General features: G+C 58.7%; 2 protein-coding genes across 3 annotated transcripts; one reads left to right on the top strand and one right to left on the bottom strand.

Annotated features, from left to right (window-relative positions):
* Positions 1-6: 6 nt before the first annotated feature.
* TMEM259 (transmembrane protein 259) lies at positions 7-7,570 on the top strand. Its single transcript, XM_005866739.2, has 11 exons — positions 7-160; positions 3,297-3,569; positions 4,041-4,140; positions 4,350-4,460; positions 5,182-5,304; positions 5,394-5,494; positions 5,575-5,632; positions 5,759-5,842; positions 5,954-6,086; positions 6,158-6,257; positions 6,345-7,570. The coding sequence occupies exons 1-11, from the start codon at positions 89-91 to the stop codon at positions 6,897-6,899; spliced, it is 1,710 nt and encodes a 569-aa protein (XP_005866801.2). The 5' UTR covers positions 7-88; the 3' UTR covers positions 6,900-7,570.
* Positions 7,490-16,151, bottom strand: GRIN3B (glutamate receptor, ionotropic, N-methyl-D-aspartate 3B). 2 transcript variants are annotated; one of them, XM_005866738.2, is made up of 8 exons: positions 13,813-16,151; positions 12,327-13,359; positions 9,492-9,637; positions 9,301-9,416; positions 9,031-9,182; positions 8,422-8,586; positions 8,286-8,344; positions 7,490-8,078 (listed from the first exon to the last, which is right to left on the bottom strand). In XM_005866738.2, exons 1-8 carry the CDS (start codon positions 14,490-14,492, stop codon positions 7,706-7,708), a joined length of 2,724 nt encoding a protein of 907 aa, XP_005866800.1. In that variant the 5' UTR covers positions 14,493-16,151; the 3' UTR covers positions 7,490-7,705. The 2 variants fall into 2 exon arrangements, with proteins under 2 accessions (XP_005866800.1, XP_014395584.1); XM_014540098.1 differs by having other exon boundaries at positions 8,195-8,586.
* Positions 16,152-16,157: the final 6 nt, after the last annotated feature.

Genomic DNA, 16,157 nt, shown 5'->3' with positions numbered 1-16,157 from the left:
CCCCGCGCGTGGGCCCCGCACCCCGAACCTAAACCCCAACCCGCTCATCAACGTGCGCGACCGGCTCTTCCACGCGCTCTTCTTCAAGATGGCAGTCGCCTACTCGCGGCTCTTCCCGCCCGCCTTCCGCCGTCTCTTCGAGTTCTTCGTGTTGCTCAAGGTGACCGTGGCCCCGACCCCCGACTCTTGACCAGCGGCCGGATCCACCCCCCCAGACTTGCAGCCTCTTCCCCGATCCCGCCCAGGACAGCCCACCCCTTTTACTTGGAGGTCTAGACCGGGTCCGGTCCGTTGGGTACCCTCCCCTTTTGTCTGCTGCCCTAGCTCCTGGCCCCTTTTTCTGACACTTCACCCCCGGAAAGACCCAGGTCTCACCCTGTGGGTGGTACCTGATCCCGACTCCAGGCGCTCCCAGTCCTCTCCAGGCAGCACCCATGCTCGGCCTCACCCTCCGATGGCCCAATTCCCGGAGGCCTGGAGCCTTGTTCCGACCTGCCTAGGACCCCCTGCCAGCCCTGCTATGCCACGTGGGATCCTCATCTCGGGAAGACACCCCTCACCCCCCATCCTGCCCTCTCTTGCCTGACCTGGCCCAGGTCCCCAACCCTCAAACTGGGAAAGATTCCAGACACACCCTGCTCCCTTAGGACACACCCCAGGACCACCCATCTGCACTAGAAACGCGCCCCCCCTTCCATCTCTTCCTTCTGCATCTGGGGCTCTTCCCCTCCTTGGGACCTTCCACCAGTCCCTACCCCACCCCTTCCTCCTCTTAGCCTTACAGGGGAATGTGACCTAGCTGAGGTCACCTCGCGAGGGTTGGTGACAAAGTCACTACTACTCATGTCATAACAAGAGGCTGCACACAAACCTCCTTCCCATCCTCCCTCAGGTGGCATAGAGGTTTCAACCATGTGTGCAGCTCAGGAAGGACCGCCGTTGACCGCCAAGAAGGGGGCTGGTCCGCTCAGGGGGGCGCTCAGAGCTCACTGGGCACCAGGGTTCTGGATCCTTAGTGGAGGGGTGGTTCCAGTTGTTGCTTGACCCAGCTGAGAAAAGGGAGAAACAGGCATTTGGTTTCCCGTCAGAGTACAGCCAGGGAGGGGCTGGGGTGCGGGCATGGCCAAGCCACCTTTGGGTTCTAATGCTAGATGTGGAGGCACTTGGGTTGCTGGCCGGGCCCAGGGCCTGGAGAGCGGGGCTGGGAGCTGAGCATGGAGGCTTCCAGGTGAACTGAGTGCCCCCTGCACTTAACTCCCATCGGAGAGCGGGGCTGGGAGCTGAGCATGGAGGCTTCCAGGCGAACTGAGTGCTTCCTGCCACAGCTATGAGTCCCAGGCCCCGCCCCCTGCACTTAACAACTCCCATCACCAGCTTGGTGGTCCCCAGACACCATGTTGGAAAGAAAGGCTGGGGTGCAAGCTGGCTGGTAGGAGGCTCCTCTGGCCTCCCACACGGCCTCACCCAGCCCCATCCTCACCTCTCGGAGGCCTCAGCTGTTGTTGTCTTCAGCATCTGTTGAGACCTGAACAACCAGGTGCTACAATGTCTGTCTGCTGAAATCTTAGTGATGCTCTAATCTCCATCCATCTGTGGCACTTTTGTCTGCAAGTGAAGGAAACAGTTTACATTGGCCCAAGAGAGATCTTGGAGCTCATGCAACTGGGGAGACTGGGATGGCTGGATCCAGGCAGGCAGCAGTGTGCTCGGAGGTGGGACCTCTCCCCACCCTCAGGTCACAGCCACTGCTGCCAGGCCAGGAGTTGGTGCCTTAGTGACCTGGCCTTTGCCCAGTTTGCAGAGCAGACTCCAGAGGGGAGGCCAGGTGGTCTACAGCTGGCATTGGTACTACCCTTTGGGGCTCATGGCCCCATAAGGATGGGGTTCTGGTGGCTGTGTAGCCAGGGGCAACTCACCAGCCGCCTGAGTATCAGTGTCCCTGTCAGATGGCAGAGAAGGACTTTGTGCTCTGGTCTCTGTGGCCCAGGCTTTTCCAAGCTGTGGTTCTGGACCACACAGCGAGCTGGTCCTGGAGAGTAGTAATTTGGTAGGAGCTTGTGTGTGGTGAGGGTGGTCGGAGGCTGTGCTGGCCCAGCTGAGGGATCACCCCAGTCTCTGACTGAATAGCCACTGGGGTCACCAGTTCCCTGACATCCATCTTTTCCTGGGAAGGCTGGCACCACATTGGACCAGCTGTGCCCTTTCCCCAAGGGTAGGGCAGTGGGTGGGATGCATGGGGGCGATGCCTTGGCATGGCTTCTAGGCTGGGAAGGTGACACTTATCCAACTGGGGCCCCATGAGAAGCAAGATTGTCAGACAGTGAGGTGAGTTCTTGGGGAGGAGGGTGTTCCTCAGTAGATCCAAATGGAGGGCCCTTTTGATGCACTTACTTTGAGTCGGGCAGAAGTTGCTGTTGGTGACCTAGGGCAGGGCCCCCCCCCCCCGCCCGAGGGACCCCCCTCGGCACTTCTGATATCAGGCTACTTGCTCTTTGTGAGGGCTGCCCTGATCACTGGAGTGCTGAGCAGCAGCATCCCCTAGCGCAGTGATGGCGAACCTTTTGAGCTCGGCGTGTCAGCATTTTGAAAAACCCTAACTTAACTCTGGTGCCGTGTCACATATAGAAATTTTTTGATATTTGCAACCATAGTAAAACAAAGACTTATATTTTTGATATTTATTTTATATATTTAAATGCCATTTAACAAAGAAAAATCAACCAAAAAAATGAGTTCGTGTGTCACCTCTGACACGCATGTCATAGGTTCGACATCACTGGCCTAGCGCCGCCCCCTGAGGATAGGACCACCCAGATGAGACCCCTGCCGTCCCCGTTTTACTAATGGAGAAACTGCCTCAAAGAGGCAGAGCGAGCTGGCCCTGTCATCGTGGGAGGGGTGCAGAGTGCTTAGTGGGCAAAGAAGGCTGTTTTTAGCTGGTGAGGTCAGGGGCACTCTGAGGACAAGGCAGAGTGTGAGGCAGCTAGGCAGGCTTCTTGGGGACAGTGGGAGCCCAGCAGGTGGCCCAGGGGTGGTGGCACCTGGGCTGGGCCTCCCAGGGAGCAGTTAGTTGATAGTCTCTCTGAGAGTGGGGGTTCCACACGCACATGAGTGCCTCATCCTGGCTCACATGGAGCAGGGTGGTCAGGACCTTGGACCAGTGACACCCTTAAGACCGTATGCTGCCAGGAGAGGACAGGGTGGGTTTGGAGCTTAGGGAACCTCAGAGCCCGGGGTTCCCTTCCTTCCCCAACAAAGCTCAGGCCTCACTTTCCGGTGGGGCCCCCTGCCCCCAGGCCCTGTTCGTGCTCTTCGTCCTGGCCTATATCCACATCGTCTTCTCCCGGTCTCCCATCAACTGCCTGGAGCACGTGCGCGACAAGTGGCCACGAGAGGGCGTCCTACGCGTGGAAGTACAGCAGAACTCGAGTCGAGCGCCAGTCTTCCTGCAGTTTTGTGACAGTAGTCGCAGCAGCTTCCCTGGCCTGTCTGCGGAGCCTGGTGGCCTGGAGCTAGAGGAGGAGGAGGAGGAGTTGACCATGGAGATGTTTGGGAACCACTCCATCCAGGTGAGTGTGCAGGAGGATGTCACTGTTGGGGAAGCTCTGGACGTTGCAGGGCCCGGCACTCGTGGCCTTGGGACGGGATGTGGGTGCTGTGCGAAGCAGACTGTTACCTGGAAGGGACTGGCCTCATTCTGGGGATGCTGAGGAGGCCCCAGGAGGGTTTGGGCTGAGAGCCCAAGCAGTCCTGGTCATCCCGATGATGCAGCTGCCCGCAGGGATGGGTGTGTGGGGCCTCATCCCCAACTTTGGGGCACAGACACTCACCTGGAGATGGCTAGGATCTTGGTGCTGGGTGAGGGGTCTTTTCGTGAGACGCTGGTCAGAGGCCCTTCCGCCCCAGAGGTGGAGGATATTCTGGCAGAGGCTGGGGGTTACAGTGGACAGGGGCAGAGTGCATCTCCTTCCAGGTGGCAGGAGAGGGGCCTCTCTGCCAGACAAGGGCCCACTGACACCCTGTCTCCTGGTGACCCACAGTTTGAGTTGGACATTGAGCCCAAGGTGTTCAAGCCGCCCGGTGGCCCTGAGGCCCTGAATGATAGCCAGGAGTTCCCCTTCCCTGAGACACCCTCAAAAGGTATGTGTTGCCAAGATGTCAGGGGGAGTCACACTCCTGGACATGGAGAATGGCCACTCCGAGCTTCCATTTCCCTATCTGTCAGCAGCATGTGAGGCAATAGAGGTGCTCCTGGGCCCTGGTCACACTCCCTCTCTGGCTCCTCCTCTGAAGGAGGGAGGTGGGGTTGGCTGAGACTCTGTAGGCTGACAGGCCATTCTCACCCACAGTGTGGCCACAGGATGAGTACATTGTGGAGTACTCGCTGGAGTATGGCTTCCTGCGCCTGTCACAGGCCACGCGGCAGCGGCTCAGCATCCCGGTCATGGTAGTCACCCTGGGTGAGTCACCCTGGGAGAGGGCCATGGTAGGGAGTGATCCAGAAGCACTTAAAGATGGAGGTCTGGTCCAGCCAGTATGGCTCAGTAGTAGAGCATTGACCTATGAACCAGGAGGTCACAGTTTGATTCCTGATCAGGATACATGCCTGGGTTTCAGGCTGATCCCCAAATGGGGGGTGTGCAGAGGCAGCAGATCAGTGATTCTCATCATTGATGTTTCTATCTTTCTCCCTCTCCCTTCCTCTCTGAAATCAATCCTATATAATAAAAGGCTAATATGCAAATTGACCAAACGGTGGAACAACCAGTCACTATGACGCACACTGACCACCAGGGGGCAGACAGTGTGCTCCCACAGGGGGAGTGCCGCTCAGCCAGAAGCCCTGAGCTGGGCTCACGGCTGCTGAGCACAGCATCAGTGATGGGAGCCTCTCCTGCCTCCACAGCAGCGCTAAGGATGTCCGACTGTGGGTTTAGGCCCGCTCCCCACAGTTGGACATCCCCCAAGGGCTCCCGGACTGCGAGAGGGCACAGGCCAGGCTGAGGGACCCCCACAAGTGCACGAGTTTCGTGCACCGGGTCTCTAGTAAGAATTTTTTCTTTTTTTTTTAAAGACTGAGGTCTGGGGACCATCCCCCAGGGCCTGACAATCACAGCACTGCCCAGGTGGGGTGGATGCGGGCCAGTGGGGGCCTTACCCCTGTTGGTGTGCCACCTGCAGATCCCACACGGGACCAGTGCTTCGGGGACCGCTTCAGCCGCCTGCTGCTGGCCGAGTTCCTGGGCTATGATGACATCCTCATGTCCAGTGTGAAGGGTCTGGCTGAGAACGAGGAGAACAAGGGTGCGATTGGGACCAGGGCTGGGGAGGGTGTGGGGTACAGTGTTGGGGGCTGGAGGGCAGGCAGTGGTGCTCACAGCCTCCCTGTATAGGCTTTCTGCGGAACGTGGTGTCAGGCGAGCACTACCGATTTGTGAGCATGTGGATGGCCCGAGCATCCTATCTGGCTGCCTTCATCATCATGGTCATCTTCGTGAGTGTCTTGATACTGGGCTGGGCAGAGGGTGTGGGGGCAGGTGGCCCTTCCCTAGCCTTACACGCCTGCCTTTGCAGACCCTGAGCGTGTCCATGCTGCTCCGCTACTCCCATCACCAGATCTTTGTCTTCATTGGTGAGTCTCCTGGCCTGGTGGTGGGAGGAAAGGTGGGGTCAGCCTCAGGCCCCATGGCCCCCTGCCCACCCCACCCCCCAAGGGGCGCCTCACCCGGTCTGCCCGCCCACCACCCTCTGCCCGCAGTGGACCTGCTGCAGATGCTGGAGATGAACATGGCCATCGCCTTCCCTGCAGCGCCCCTGCTGACCGTCATCCTGGCCCTCGTGGGTGAGGACCTCTCTGCCCTCCATTCTGCCTTCTCACCCAGTCCCCTACACCCACCTCCCCTCTGTTCCTGGCCTTCCCATCATGCCCACCGCAACCCACGGTCTCCTGTAGGGATGGAGGCTATCATGTCGGAGTTCTTCAATGACACCACCACCGCCTTCTACATCATCCTCATCGTGTGGCTGGCTGACCAGTATGATGCCATTTGCTGCCACACCAACACCAGCAAGAGGCACTGGCTGCGGTGAGTGCCACGGGTCCAGGCGGGGTCAGGGTGGGATATGGACTGGCGGCACCTCACTGTGCCCCCTGCAGGTTCTTCTACCTGTACCACTTCGCCTTCTATGCCTACCACTACCGCTTCAATGGGCAGTACAGCAGTCTGGCCCTAGTCACCTCCTGGCTCTTCATCCAGGTGAGGGGCCCTGCCTACTCCTCGAGGTCCAGCCTGTGGGAGGTCTGGCCCTGTGCTGGGCCTGACCCACGCCCACCCTCCCTCCAGCATTCCATGATCTACTTCTTCCACCACTATGAGCTGCCCGCCATCCTGCAGCAGATCCGCATCCAGGAGATGTTGCTACAGACACCACCGCTGGGCCCTGGTACCCCCACGGCGCTGCCAGATGACCTCAACAACAATGGGGGCGCCCCGGCCGCTGCACCTGACCCTGCCAGCCAGCCCCCCGCCCTGGACCCTGGCTCACTGGGGGCTGGTGGTGTCCCCAGGCCTGTAGCTGAAGCACCCAGCTCTCTGGTAGCTGCGGCAGCCTCAGTGGCTGCAGCGGCCAGTAGTGATCTGGGCTGGATGGCAGAGACAGCTGCCATCATCACAGACGCCTCTTTCCTGTCTGGCCTGAGCGCCTCCCTTCTGGAGCGGAGGGCAGCTAGCCCCCTGAGCCCGGGTGGGGGATTCCCTCGGGGCCTCCAAGCCCCCCAGGACAGTGTCCCCCCAAGCGACTCCCCAACACCTGACACAGGCCCTCTGGCTGCTGGAGCGAGTGGGCCCATCCCTGAGTCCCCAGGCCCGACAGATGAACCCTCAGAAATCGGCTCCTAAGTCCTGGGCAGCTGAGTGCCTCTGTCCCTGGCTGTCCAGGCCAGCTGGGTGTGACCTGGCTGGTGTCCTTGGGGATCAGGGAGGCTGTCCCCGGTGTCTCTGGGATTGCCCAGTTGGCCTTGTGTTGGGGTCCATCTGGTTTGCCCAGGGGTGGGCTTCTCTCTCCCGGGTGTGGGGCCTGCCCACAGCCTGTCCCTGCCACATTTGTGGTGGGTCCCTCAGCCAGCAAATCAAGGCAGGCTGATGAGCTAGGGCAGAAAAAAGGGATGGGGTCTCCATAGAAGGCTCTGGAAGGGGTTGGTGTAAGGTCTGGAGCAAGCTGTATCTAGGGGGAGAGCCTAGCAAGTCTCTGAGCCAGGTGAACACTGGTGGGGGCCTCCCTCACTGTCCTGGCCACTCAGCGGGTGCTCTGTTGTGCGCAGTGCCTTTTCCACAGCCCCTGCCCCCATATATGCGTGCCAGGGCTGGGGTATTGGCACAGGGACACAGTGTGTGGGCGCCAACTGTCAAAAACAGCAACCGGGCGCTAGGGTCCAGCCTTGCTCCTGCTGGAGAGAGCCAACGGCCCAACTATGTCACTCGGTGAGGACTGCAGAGTGCTCATTCCATTCTATTTAATTGCAGTGTACAAAATTGTGTTTGTATATAGAATAAACTGTCTGTTGACAGCACCCAGCCAGTGTCTGCATGCACCCGGTGCTGGGATTAGCTCCTGCAGGGTCCGCCCTCATGCAAAGTCAAGTGGGCTGGGTGTGGTGCGGCATGGCCACCTCCCAGTGATGAAGCAGGTGGAGACCACTGGAGGCCTAGAGCAGGCACAGTGGCCCATCGCAGCTGCCACCTGGGAGCTGGGCCAGGAGCTCCCCATGCCGCACCAGCGCCTGATGGAGCCTTGAACGTGCGTCCGCAATGTGCTGCTCCAGTTCCTCCAGCTCCCCCGGGCGTGGGGCGCCAGTGGGCAGCATGGTGGGTGGCTGGCCATTGGAGCAGAGCTGGATGGGACCCTCAGGTGACCTGTTCCCCTCCACATCTGTGCCCACTACTGATGGAGCAGTGGCCAAGGTTGGCTCCAGAAGGAAGTGCACATGACGCTCCCTTACCATGGCCTGGCACACCCGTGTCCAGTTGCCCTGGCCTGAGCGGGCAGTTGGTATGTCTTGTTGCTGCTTCTCCAGATCCCTGGGAACAGAGGATGGATGGGGCTGGATCAGTATCCCCCAAGGAACGGGCGGTCCCTCTCTGCTCTCTGGGGTCAGGGTTCCTAGGAGGCTGAGTGGTGGGAGGCATGGACTTACTGGTTCGGCTCTGGAATGGGAGTGGGGCCTGCAGGTGTAAAATGGCAGGCCTGAGGCGAGTGTAGGAGCTGGTGGAGTGGGAGCCCCTTACCTTGGCTCAGGTTCTTTCTGCTTGTCCAGCGGCTCTGTGTTGAGGGCGAGGTGGATTCTCTGTGAGCCAGATAGAGGCTGTGTTGGGTCAGGTTGGGAGGTTGCCCATGCTTGCCCGCCCTGTGCCATCTCCTCACCTGACTTGTGTGTAGCCAGTACTGCAACCTGTTACCCCTCCGGATACATGGCAGCACCAGGTGGTAGAAGATGTGCTCCCCCAGAGAGCTGAGCAGGGCACTACCCAGGCCCAGGCAAAGCAGCACAAAGAGACCGGAGAAGTGGTAGATGCCCATCTGCAGGGTCTGCAGAGGTGGGACACAGGCACCAGCCCTTCATGGTCATGGCAGACCCTTGGGGAGCCCTGGCCTGGAGGACACAGGTTGGGCCAGAGACGGACCTGGGGCTGTACAGTTGGATTGGGAGGCTAGGGCTCCATATTCTGGAGCAAGGTTCCAAGGAGGAGAGGGCACTGGAGCTGGGATTTTTGTAGGATGAACAGGACTGCACAAAAGCAGACAAGTACACATCTTGCTTATGCTCTTGGATTGGGAGGCTAGGGCTCCATATTCTGGAGCAAGTTTCCAAGGAGGAGAGGGCACTGGAGCTGGGATTTTGTAGGATGAACAGGACTGCACAAAAGCAGACATACATATCTTGCTTATGCTCAGGGGATTGGCCACCTCAGCCCACACAGGCTCAGAGCCCCCACACCCTACCCACACCCTGTGTCCCAGGCCCTGTCCCACCTCTGTGACAGCAAGTACCCGCTTCCCACAAGGTACCATCTTGTACCACTTGTCATGCAACAGATCGATGAAGCCAGAGGACTTGTAGCGGCTGATGAACTCGGACAGGTTGGAGGTGAGCGGTGAGTTCTGAGGGAGTCCGATGCCATAACCTGATGAAGGCCAGGAATTGGGTTGGACCAGACTGGACACAGCCCAGGGGAGCTGTGCCCACTTTGAGCCCTCAGTGGCTCCCTGCTGCCTCAGGGTCACTGGTCTCGGGCCTCTCACCCTCAATGGCAAAGGGCTTGCCCACAGTCAGCAGTTTGCAGTCGGCGTCGATGGAGACCTCATAGTCCAGGAGTGACTTGTCCATGATGAAAGCATTGAGCTTGGGGGGGTCGCTCCTGTGGGGATGTGGAGGGGGTGAACACCTGCCCTGGTAGTCCTTGCTGCCTCCCTGCTGTATGCCCTGGCCTCACGTGAGCATGGCAACGCCATGAGGTGTTGTGGGTACGCTGTGTTGCCGCATGTGTGCGTGCATCTCAGGGAAGCTCTTCTTGATGTAGGCCTCTGCACTGCTCTCCCACACAGTGCCAAAGCGGAAGCTCTGGGACGGGTGGTGCAGCTGTGGGCAGGTGAGTGGTCAGTGCCAGGCCCTTCTCTGCACTCACCTGCATTCCCACCTGACTCTGCTCTGGCCTCCCACCCAGGCCCAAAGCTCTCAACCAGCGTCTCCCCTCCCGGCTGACAGGCCAGGTCATTTTCTGTGGAGGGTTGTCCCAGGCACTGCAAGTGTAGAGCAGCATCCCTGGCCCCATCCTCACAATGCCGCGAGTACCCCCACTGTGATAACCACAAATATCCCCAGACATGACCTAGTGTCCCCTGTGGGCAGGCACTACCCAGAGTCCATCACACAGACGTGGCCCTGAACTCCAGACCTCCTCCCACCACTTCCTCCAGGGCTCCCTGTTCTCCCTCCTTTCATCCCATGACCTGTCCTGCAAACCCTGCGGGGTCGGCTCTGCCTTAAGAACACCCACCACCATGCCCTGGTCCATGGTGATTAGAGCATTAGCGTCACATCAAAGGGTCACAGATTTGATTCCTGGTCAAGGGCACACAACTGGGTTGTGGGTTTGCTCCCTGCCTCCAGTCAGGGCACAGGCAGGAGGCAACCAGTCAATGTGCCTCACATTGACGTTTCTCTTTCCCTCCCCCACCGCCCTCCCTCCCCCTCTCTCTGAAAAACAATGGAAAAAAATATCCTTAGGTGAGGATTAACAAAAACCACACCCACAGCCAACCTACTGCCTACCTCCTCAGTAGCCCCCACCATCTCTCCTGGACCAGCGCAGCCTCCCACCCTACTCTCAGCACTGCCCATGTTCTGTGCAAACTCCTACTGAATGAGCTATCAGTCAATGTGCCTCACATTGACGTTTCTCTTTCCCTCTCCCACTGCACTCCCTCCCCCTCTCTCTCTGAAAAACAATGGAAAAAAATATCCGCAGGTGAGGATTAACAAAAACCACACCCACAGCCAACCTACTGCCTACCTCCTCAGTAGCCCCCACCATCTCTCCTGGACCAGTGCAGCCTCCCACCCTGCTCTCAAATCCTGATTTCTGGGCCTCATCCTCCGGAAATTCTGTTTCTTTGTTATGGGGTGGGGCCACTACTGGTCTAGGACCCTGTGTGGGCGCGCACATACAGTGCGATTGAAACTTCGTGGCCCATGTGCAGAAGTCAGTATTTTGTGGAAGAGCCACACTCAAGGGGCCAAAGAGCCGCATGTGGCTCCTGAGCCGCGGTTTGCCGACCACGGCCTTAGGGGATGCAATCAGCCAGATTCAAACAGTAGGAGATGCTATGAACAACAAAAACCCTACAACAACTTCAACAAACACTAGGAAACAAGTGAGAGGGAATTCAAGAGCTGGAAGGGTTCTACCATCTGCAAATGTGTCAAACTGGAAGAAAAAAAAACACAACTGGGAAAATGGGTCCAATATTTGTCAAAATTCCAAGTATTTATGATGAAATTATATAAGGTCTGGGATTTGTTTTGTAATAACTCAGCAACTGAGGTCAGTGATGGATGAAAGCAGCTGGCAGTTGACTTTGGAGCCAGACAATAGGTTCACTCATGGTCTTTGCTTCCCACTCAGGGATATTCAAAACTTTTTTATTAAAAAAGAAAAATATGTATCCCTGGCCAGTGTGGCTCAGTTGGTTGAGAGTTCTGTGCACTGAAAGCTCGCCAGGTCAACTCCCAGTCAGGCACATGCCCAAGTTGTGGGTTCAGTTCCTGGTAGGGGTTTGTGCAGGAGGCAACAGATCAATGTTTCTCTCTCTTCCTCTCTCTCCATAATCAATTTAAGCCCAGGCGGCATGGCTCAGTGGTTGAGCGTCGAGTTATGAACCAGGAGGTAATGGTTCAATTCTCAGTCAGGGCACATGCCTAGGTTGCAGGCTCAATCCTCAGTGTGGGGTGTGCAGGAGGCAGTTGATCAATGATTCTCATCATTGATGATTCTATATCTCCCTCTCCCTATCTGAAATCAATAAAAGTATTTTAAATATATAAATAAATGTTTGAAAAAATAAAAAGATGTAGACTGGGGCACACCCCTGCTCTGCCCACAGCCCTCCAGGGCTCCCAGAAGTTTCATCTCAGAGGGAACTACTTTAGAAGCCCAGGGCCTCCTGCATCCATAGGCCCTCCATGACCTGCCCCCTCTGTTACCTCCCTGACCTCACCTCCCTCCCTCTGCTCCCTCTCTACTTTAGAAGCCCAGGGCCTCCTGCATCCATAGGCCTGCACAACCTGTCCCCTGTTACCTCTCTGACCTCACCTCCTTCCCTCCCTCTGCTCCCTCTCCTCCTAGATGTTCCTCCAACACCCCAACAATACCAGGCAAGGTCCTGCCACAGGGCCTTTGCATGGGGGCTGTGCCCTCTCCTCTCTGACGTCCATATAAAAGTCCCTCATGTCACCCCCTCCCAGAGGAATTTCTGACCTCCATTTGAGAAAATGCCCAAACATTCCTGTGTCCCTCCTCTGCCTTATTTTTGTCCCTGGCACTCACACACCATCTGTTTTGCTTATCTATCTTGATTCTTGCCACGTCTCCACCGAGGATGGGGATCGTCACCTATTTTGTCCCAGCTGTGTTCCCACTGCCTGGCACACCACAGGTGCTCAATAAATGTTTGCACGAGTAAATGGCCACAGGTAGTTGGGTCTCAGGATGGGTAGTGTGTGAGTGGGCAACCTCCCAGCTCTGGCCACAGCCCCCACAGCCAGCCACCTTGGGGTCGTGAATCCCTGACAGCTCCTCGAAAGTCTTGTCCCCGACCATGACGGCAGCCAGGTTGGCCGTGTAGCTAGACAGCACGAGCAGGCAGAAGATGGCCCACAGGTTCATGAGCAGACGCCCAGTGGGGCACTTGGGGGTTTTGCTGGATACTGTGCGTCCAAACAGGATGGCGTAGCAGAGGTTGAGGGCCGAGGAATAGGAGAAAACGGTGCCGCGGTTCCGGCCGCGGGGTGTGAGGCCATAGGGGCTGCACCACTCGTAAAGCGTGAGGAAGAGCGCGGTGAGGTGCAGGGCGGCAAAGACACCCAGCCACATAGACCAGTGCAGCGGCCACATAAAGGCCCCAAGAGGTGAGGCCGTGTCTCTTGCCCGCACCATGATGCCCAGGCTGGTGGAGAAGAAGGGGCTGCTGAAGTCTACCACCTTCAAGCGGGCTGAGTTGATGCTAAAGCTGGTGACTGCCATGTGGGCCCTGCCAGCTAGCAGGTCACCCACCAGGCCAGTCCAGCGGCCATCCCGCAGGGCACCGTACTTGCCATCGCCCACAATGTATAGCTCAAAGTCAAAGGGTATGTCCTCTGCCAGGCGCTCCAGCAGGTCAATGCAGTAGCCATAGCAACACTTGCGCAGAGCACGGGACACCGAGCCGTTGGCCAGGGCAGCAAACAGCGCATCCAGGGTGGCAGAGTCGTTGGTGCCAGGGTCCAGGCACAACTGTCCTGCTGGGCACTGCCCATCCTCGTCTGGTTCTCGGGCAAACACAAATGGATGCTCCACCAGGGTCACCACACGCAGCTTAGGCCGGACCCGGGCACCCAGCGGGGATGGGGGCTGCACAGCAGCACCCCCTGGCTCCAACTCCAGCCTCCCATCCTGCCAGCTGCCCAGTGTGGCCCAGGCTGGGGTGCCCAGCGGGTCCTGGCGCAGGCTCCACACCTGGAAGTGCCGGGACATGTACACCTGGGAGGAGCTGGTCACCCACACTGGCCCTGTGTGGCCCTGGAAGGATGTGTTGCTCAGGAACCTGGCAGAAGGTGGGAGGCAAACAGACATCAAGTAGTGGGAGTCCCCCCAGCAAAGCTCAGACCCTCTCAGCACAGACCAGGGACCACTGTGGATGCAGTTGTGTCCCCCCACACCAGGTCTCTACCAGCAGGGGCGTGAAGTCAACGCTGACCATCCAGTTTGAACGCCCAGGTAGTGCCCCCTGGCTCTGGGGAGGTGTCCACTCTCCAGACCTCCCCTGGGATCAGGCAGAGACACATGCCCGCTGCCCTCTCCCACTTCTCCCACAGTGCCAAGTGTGCCCTTCACCAGAATTCCTTTCTCAGGCCTGTTTCCACCAAGACAGGGACAAAGCCACCCTCTCATGAGGCCACAGTGCCTGGCATATACCAAGTGCCCAATAACGTTGCCCCAGACAGAGGCAGCTCCATGTGGAGGCTGCACCCCTTCCTACAGCAGGGTCCCCACTCACTGTGCCAAGAAGTGGCCTGAGGACTGGAGTTTGGGTGGCTTCAGGTCATTGCAGTTGGTGGTGGCGGGGAGAAGGATACGCTCTGGCTGCACACGGGCTGCGCTGCCCAGCGCCCGCACTATCAGCTCCACCGCGTCGTGGATAGTGGCCTCCAGTGAGGGTCGAGCCACCTCGCCCAGTGCCAGCAGCCCAGGTGGCAGGCCCTCAGTGGGCAGTGCCTCTGCAGGCAGCGGCGTGCCTAGCACCCAGCGGGGCCCGGGAGGGGCAGCCTCCAGCACCTGACGGGCACGGGCCATGTCACAGCCAAGGAGCACGGCCACAGGTACTAGGGCTGAGCCCCCCTCCAGCACCCCCAGAGAAGAAAGGCGGGCCTGCAACCCTGCATCACCGGTGTCGGGTCGGCTCATGTCCAGCACAAGCTTTGGGGCCCTGCCAGCCCGGCTTGTCCAGAGGGCCACCAGGCCACCAGGGTCCCGCGTGCGGCAGAGCACCAGGCCAACGTCCTCCCAGGCATGGGCCTGCAGCACGGACACCAGCACCTCCAGCAGCGTCTCCAGGGGGCTGGCCCAGTCCAACTGTAGGTGAAACGGGTTCTGGGAAGGGAGGTGGTCACAGTTAAGGCTGGTGACCACCATGTCCTTCCCACCCCCACCAATAGGTGTCCAATAAACAGAGGCCATCTTGATAACTAGACCTCATGCCTGTCTCCTCCCACCCTACCTCTGCTCTAAACCCTTCTGTGTTCCCCACAGCCATCAGCACTAAACCCAGCCTCCCTGGCCTGACATTTAGGGCCTTCTGTTGTGTCTCTGGCCACCCTGGTAGCATCCCACTTGGAGGATTTTTGCATGTGCCATTCCCAATCTGGAATACTTTTCTCTATGTCAGTCAACTCCTACACATTCTTCAAAACTCAGCCCCACTGCCCCCTCCTCTATTTAGACATTCCCATCCACCCTCAGAACTCTGGCTCCCCTCTGGACTCTCGCAACCTCAGATCCTTCATTCACCACAGTCCTGACCTCACCTACCCCTCCTGTCTGCGAACCCCTCAAGAGTCCAGGACTAAGGCTCCATGATCATCAACTGGCTGATGATTTCATGCTGGAAGCCAAGCCAGAGTGCTTCCTCTTAGGACTCCTATACATCACTGCCCCTGAACCAGGCAAACCAGGGGCTAAGGGGTCCCTTGTGCCCAATGGCACCCAGAAAGTTCTCCTAGATTTGATCAGCCTGTGAAAGAGGGGTGAGCTTTGAGAGACATCTAAGGTGGGCAGGATGTTGCCTGCATGAGGACAGGGCACCCAGTGCTGGGGGACAGGCTGGGCACGGCTGCTCAGTCAGTCCCCACAAAAACCCGACAGTTCCAACTGCAGGGGCGCAGTTCTTAGAGGCGGCAGAAGAGGGCGCCACAGGCCTGGATTTGGGTCCTGCCTCTTCCATGGGGAGGAGACAGGGGTAGGAAAACGGGCCTCAGCAGTGACATCGGGGTTGGTGAAACTCCGGGCCTCTTCCAGGGTCCGGGTCTCCCTCCCAGAAGAGGGGCTTTAAGGTGGTTTTGGGGGGATGGCGGCTCCCACCAGATCCACGTCCCTCTCTGCTGGGCCTAGGAGGTGTATATGGGGGGTCTTTTCCTGGGGCACAACAGGGTCCCCAGAGCCCTGCTGTCACCCTTCTATCCTCATCTCATTTTTTAAAAACTTCATGCCAGATCTGGGCCTGTGGTGGGGATGGGGGTGTGTCTAGAAAGTAAACTCCAAAAAGGTGGAGAGTGTGAAAAGGAGGATGGAGGGAGGGCTTTGGAGTGAGAGTGGCCTGAGGACCCAAGAAGGGCACCCCACCCCCAGAGAGCAAAGAGGGAGGCCCTTCCCAGATCTGTGGTCCCGCCTGTTGGGAACCGAGAGCTGCCCTTGGCCCTGGAACGGGCCGCTCTCAGGGAGTGGGATGGGTCCTGGGGCCAAAAGGGTGAGTGGCTGCAGTGGCGGGACTCCACCACCAAGGCTCAGGGAAAGGGTCTGCACCCGAGTTCCGTGCCCCAAAGGGGGCATCCTGAGGGTCTGTATTCCGGGGTCCAGAGAAGTCCCGAAGGGTCCCGGAACCGTGGACCAGGGGACTCCTGCCTCTGGTTCCCATGCTCTGGGAGCACCCGGGGTCCAGGGGCCCAGGTCCTGCGAACCCAGCGGCGCCGTCATCGGACTCCTAAGCATCCCCGGGGCCCCTGCATTTGCGGTCCAGAAGTCAATCCGTCCCGCGGGTCCCAGGGTCCCCGCACCTCAGGATCTCCCGGGGCCTCCCTGATCCGCATCCCGGACCCCCGAGTCCTGACTTCCAGCGTCGTGCGTACC

Source organism: Myotis brandtii, unplaced genomic scaffold (assembly GCF_000412655.1).
Source record: "Myotis brandtii unplaced genomic scaffold, ASM41265v1 scaffold236, whole genome shotgun sequence".
In the NCBI taxonomy this organism is placed as follows: Eukaryota; Metazoa; Chordata; class Mammalia; order Chiroptera; family Vespertilionidae; genus Myotis; species Myotis brandtii.
The sequence above is the reverse complement of the archived record's forward strand: the minus strand, read 5'-3'. Positions and strand labels throughout refer to the sequence as shown.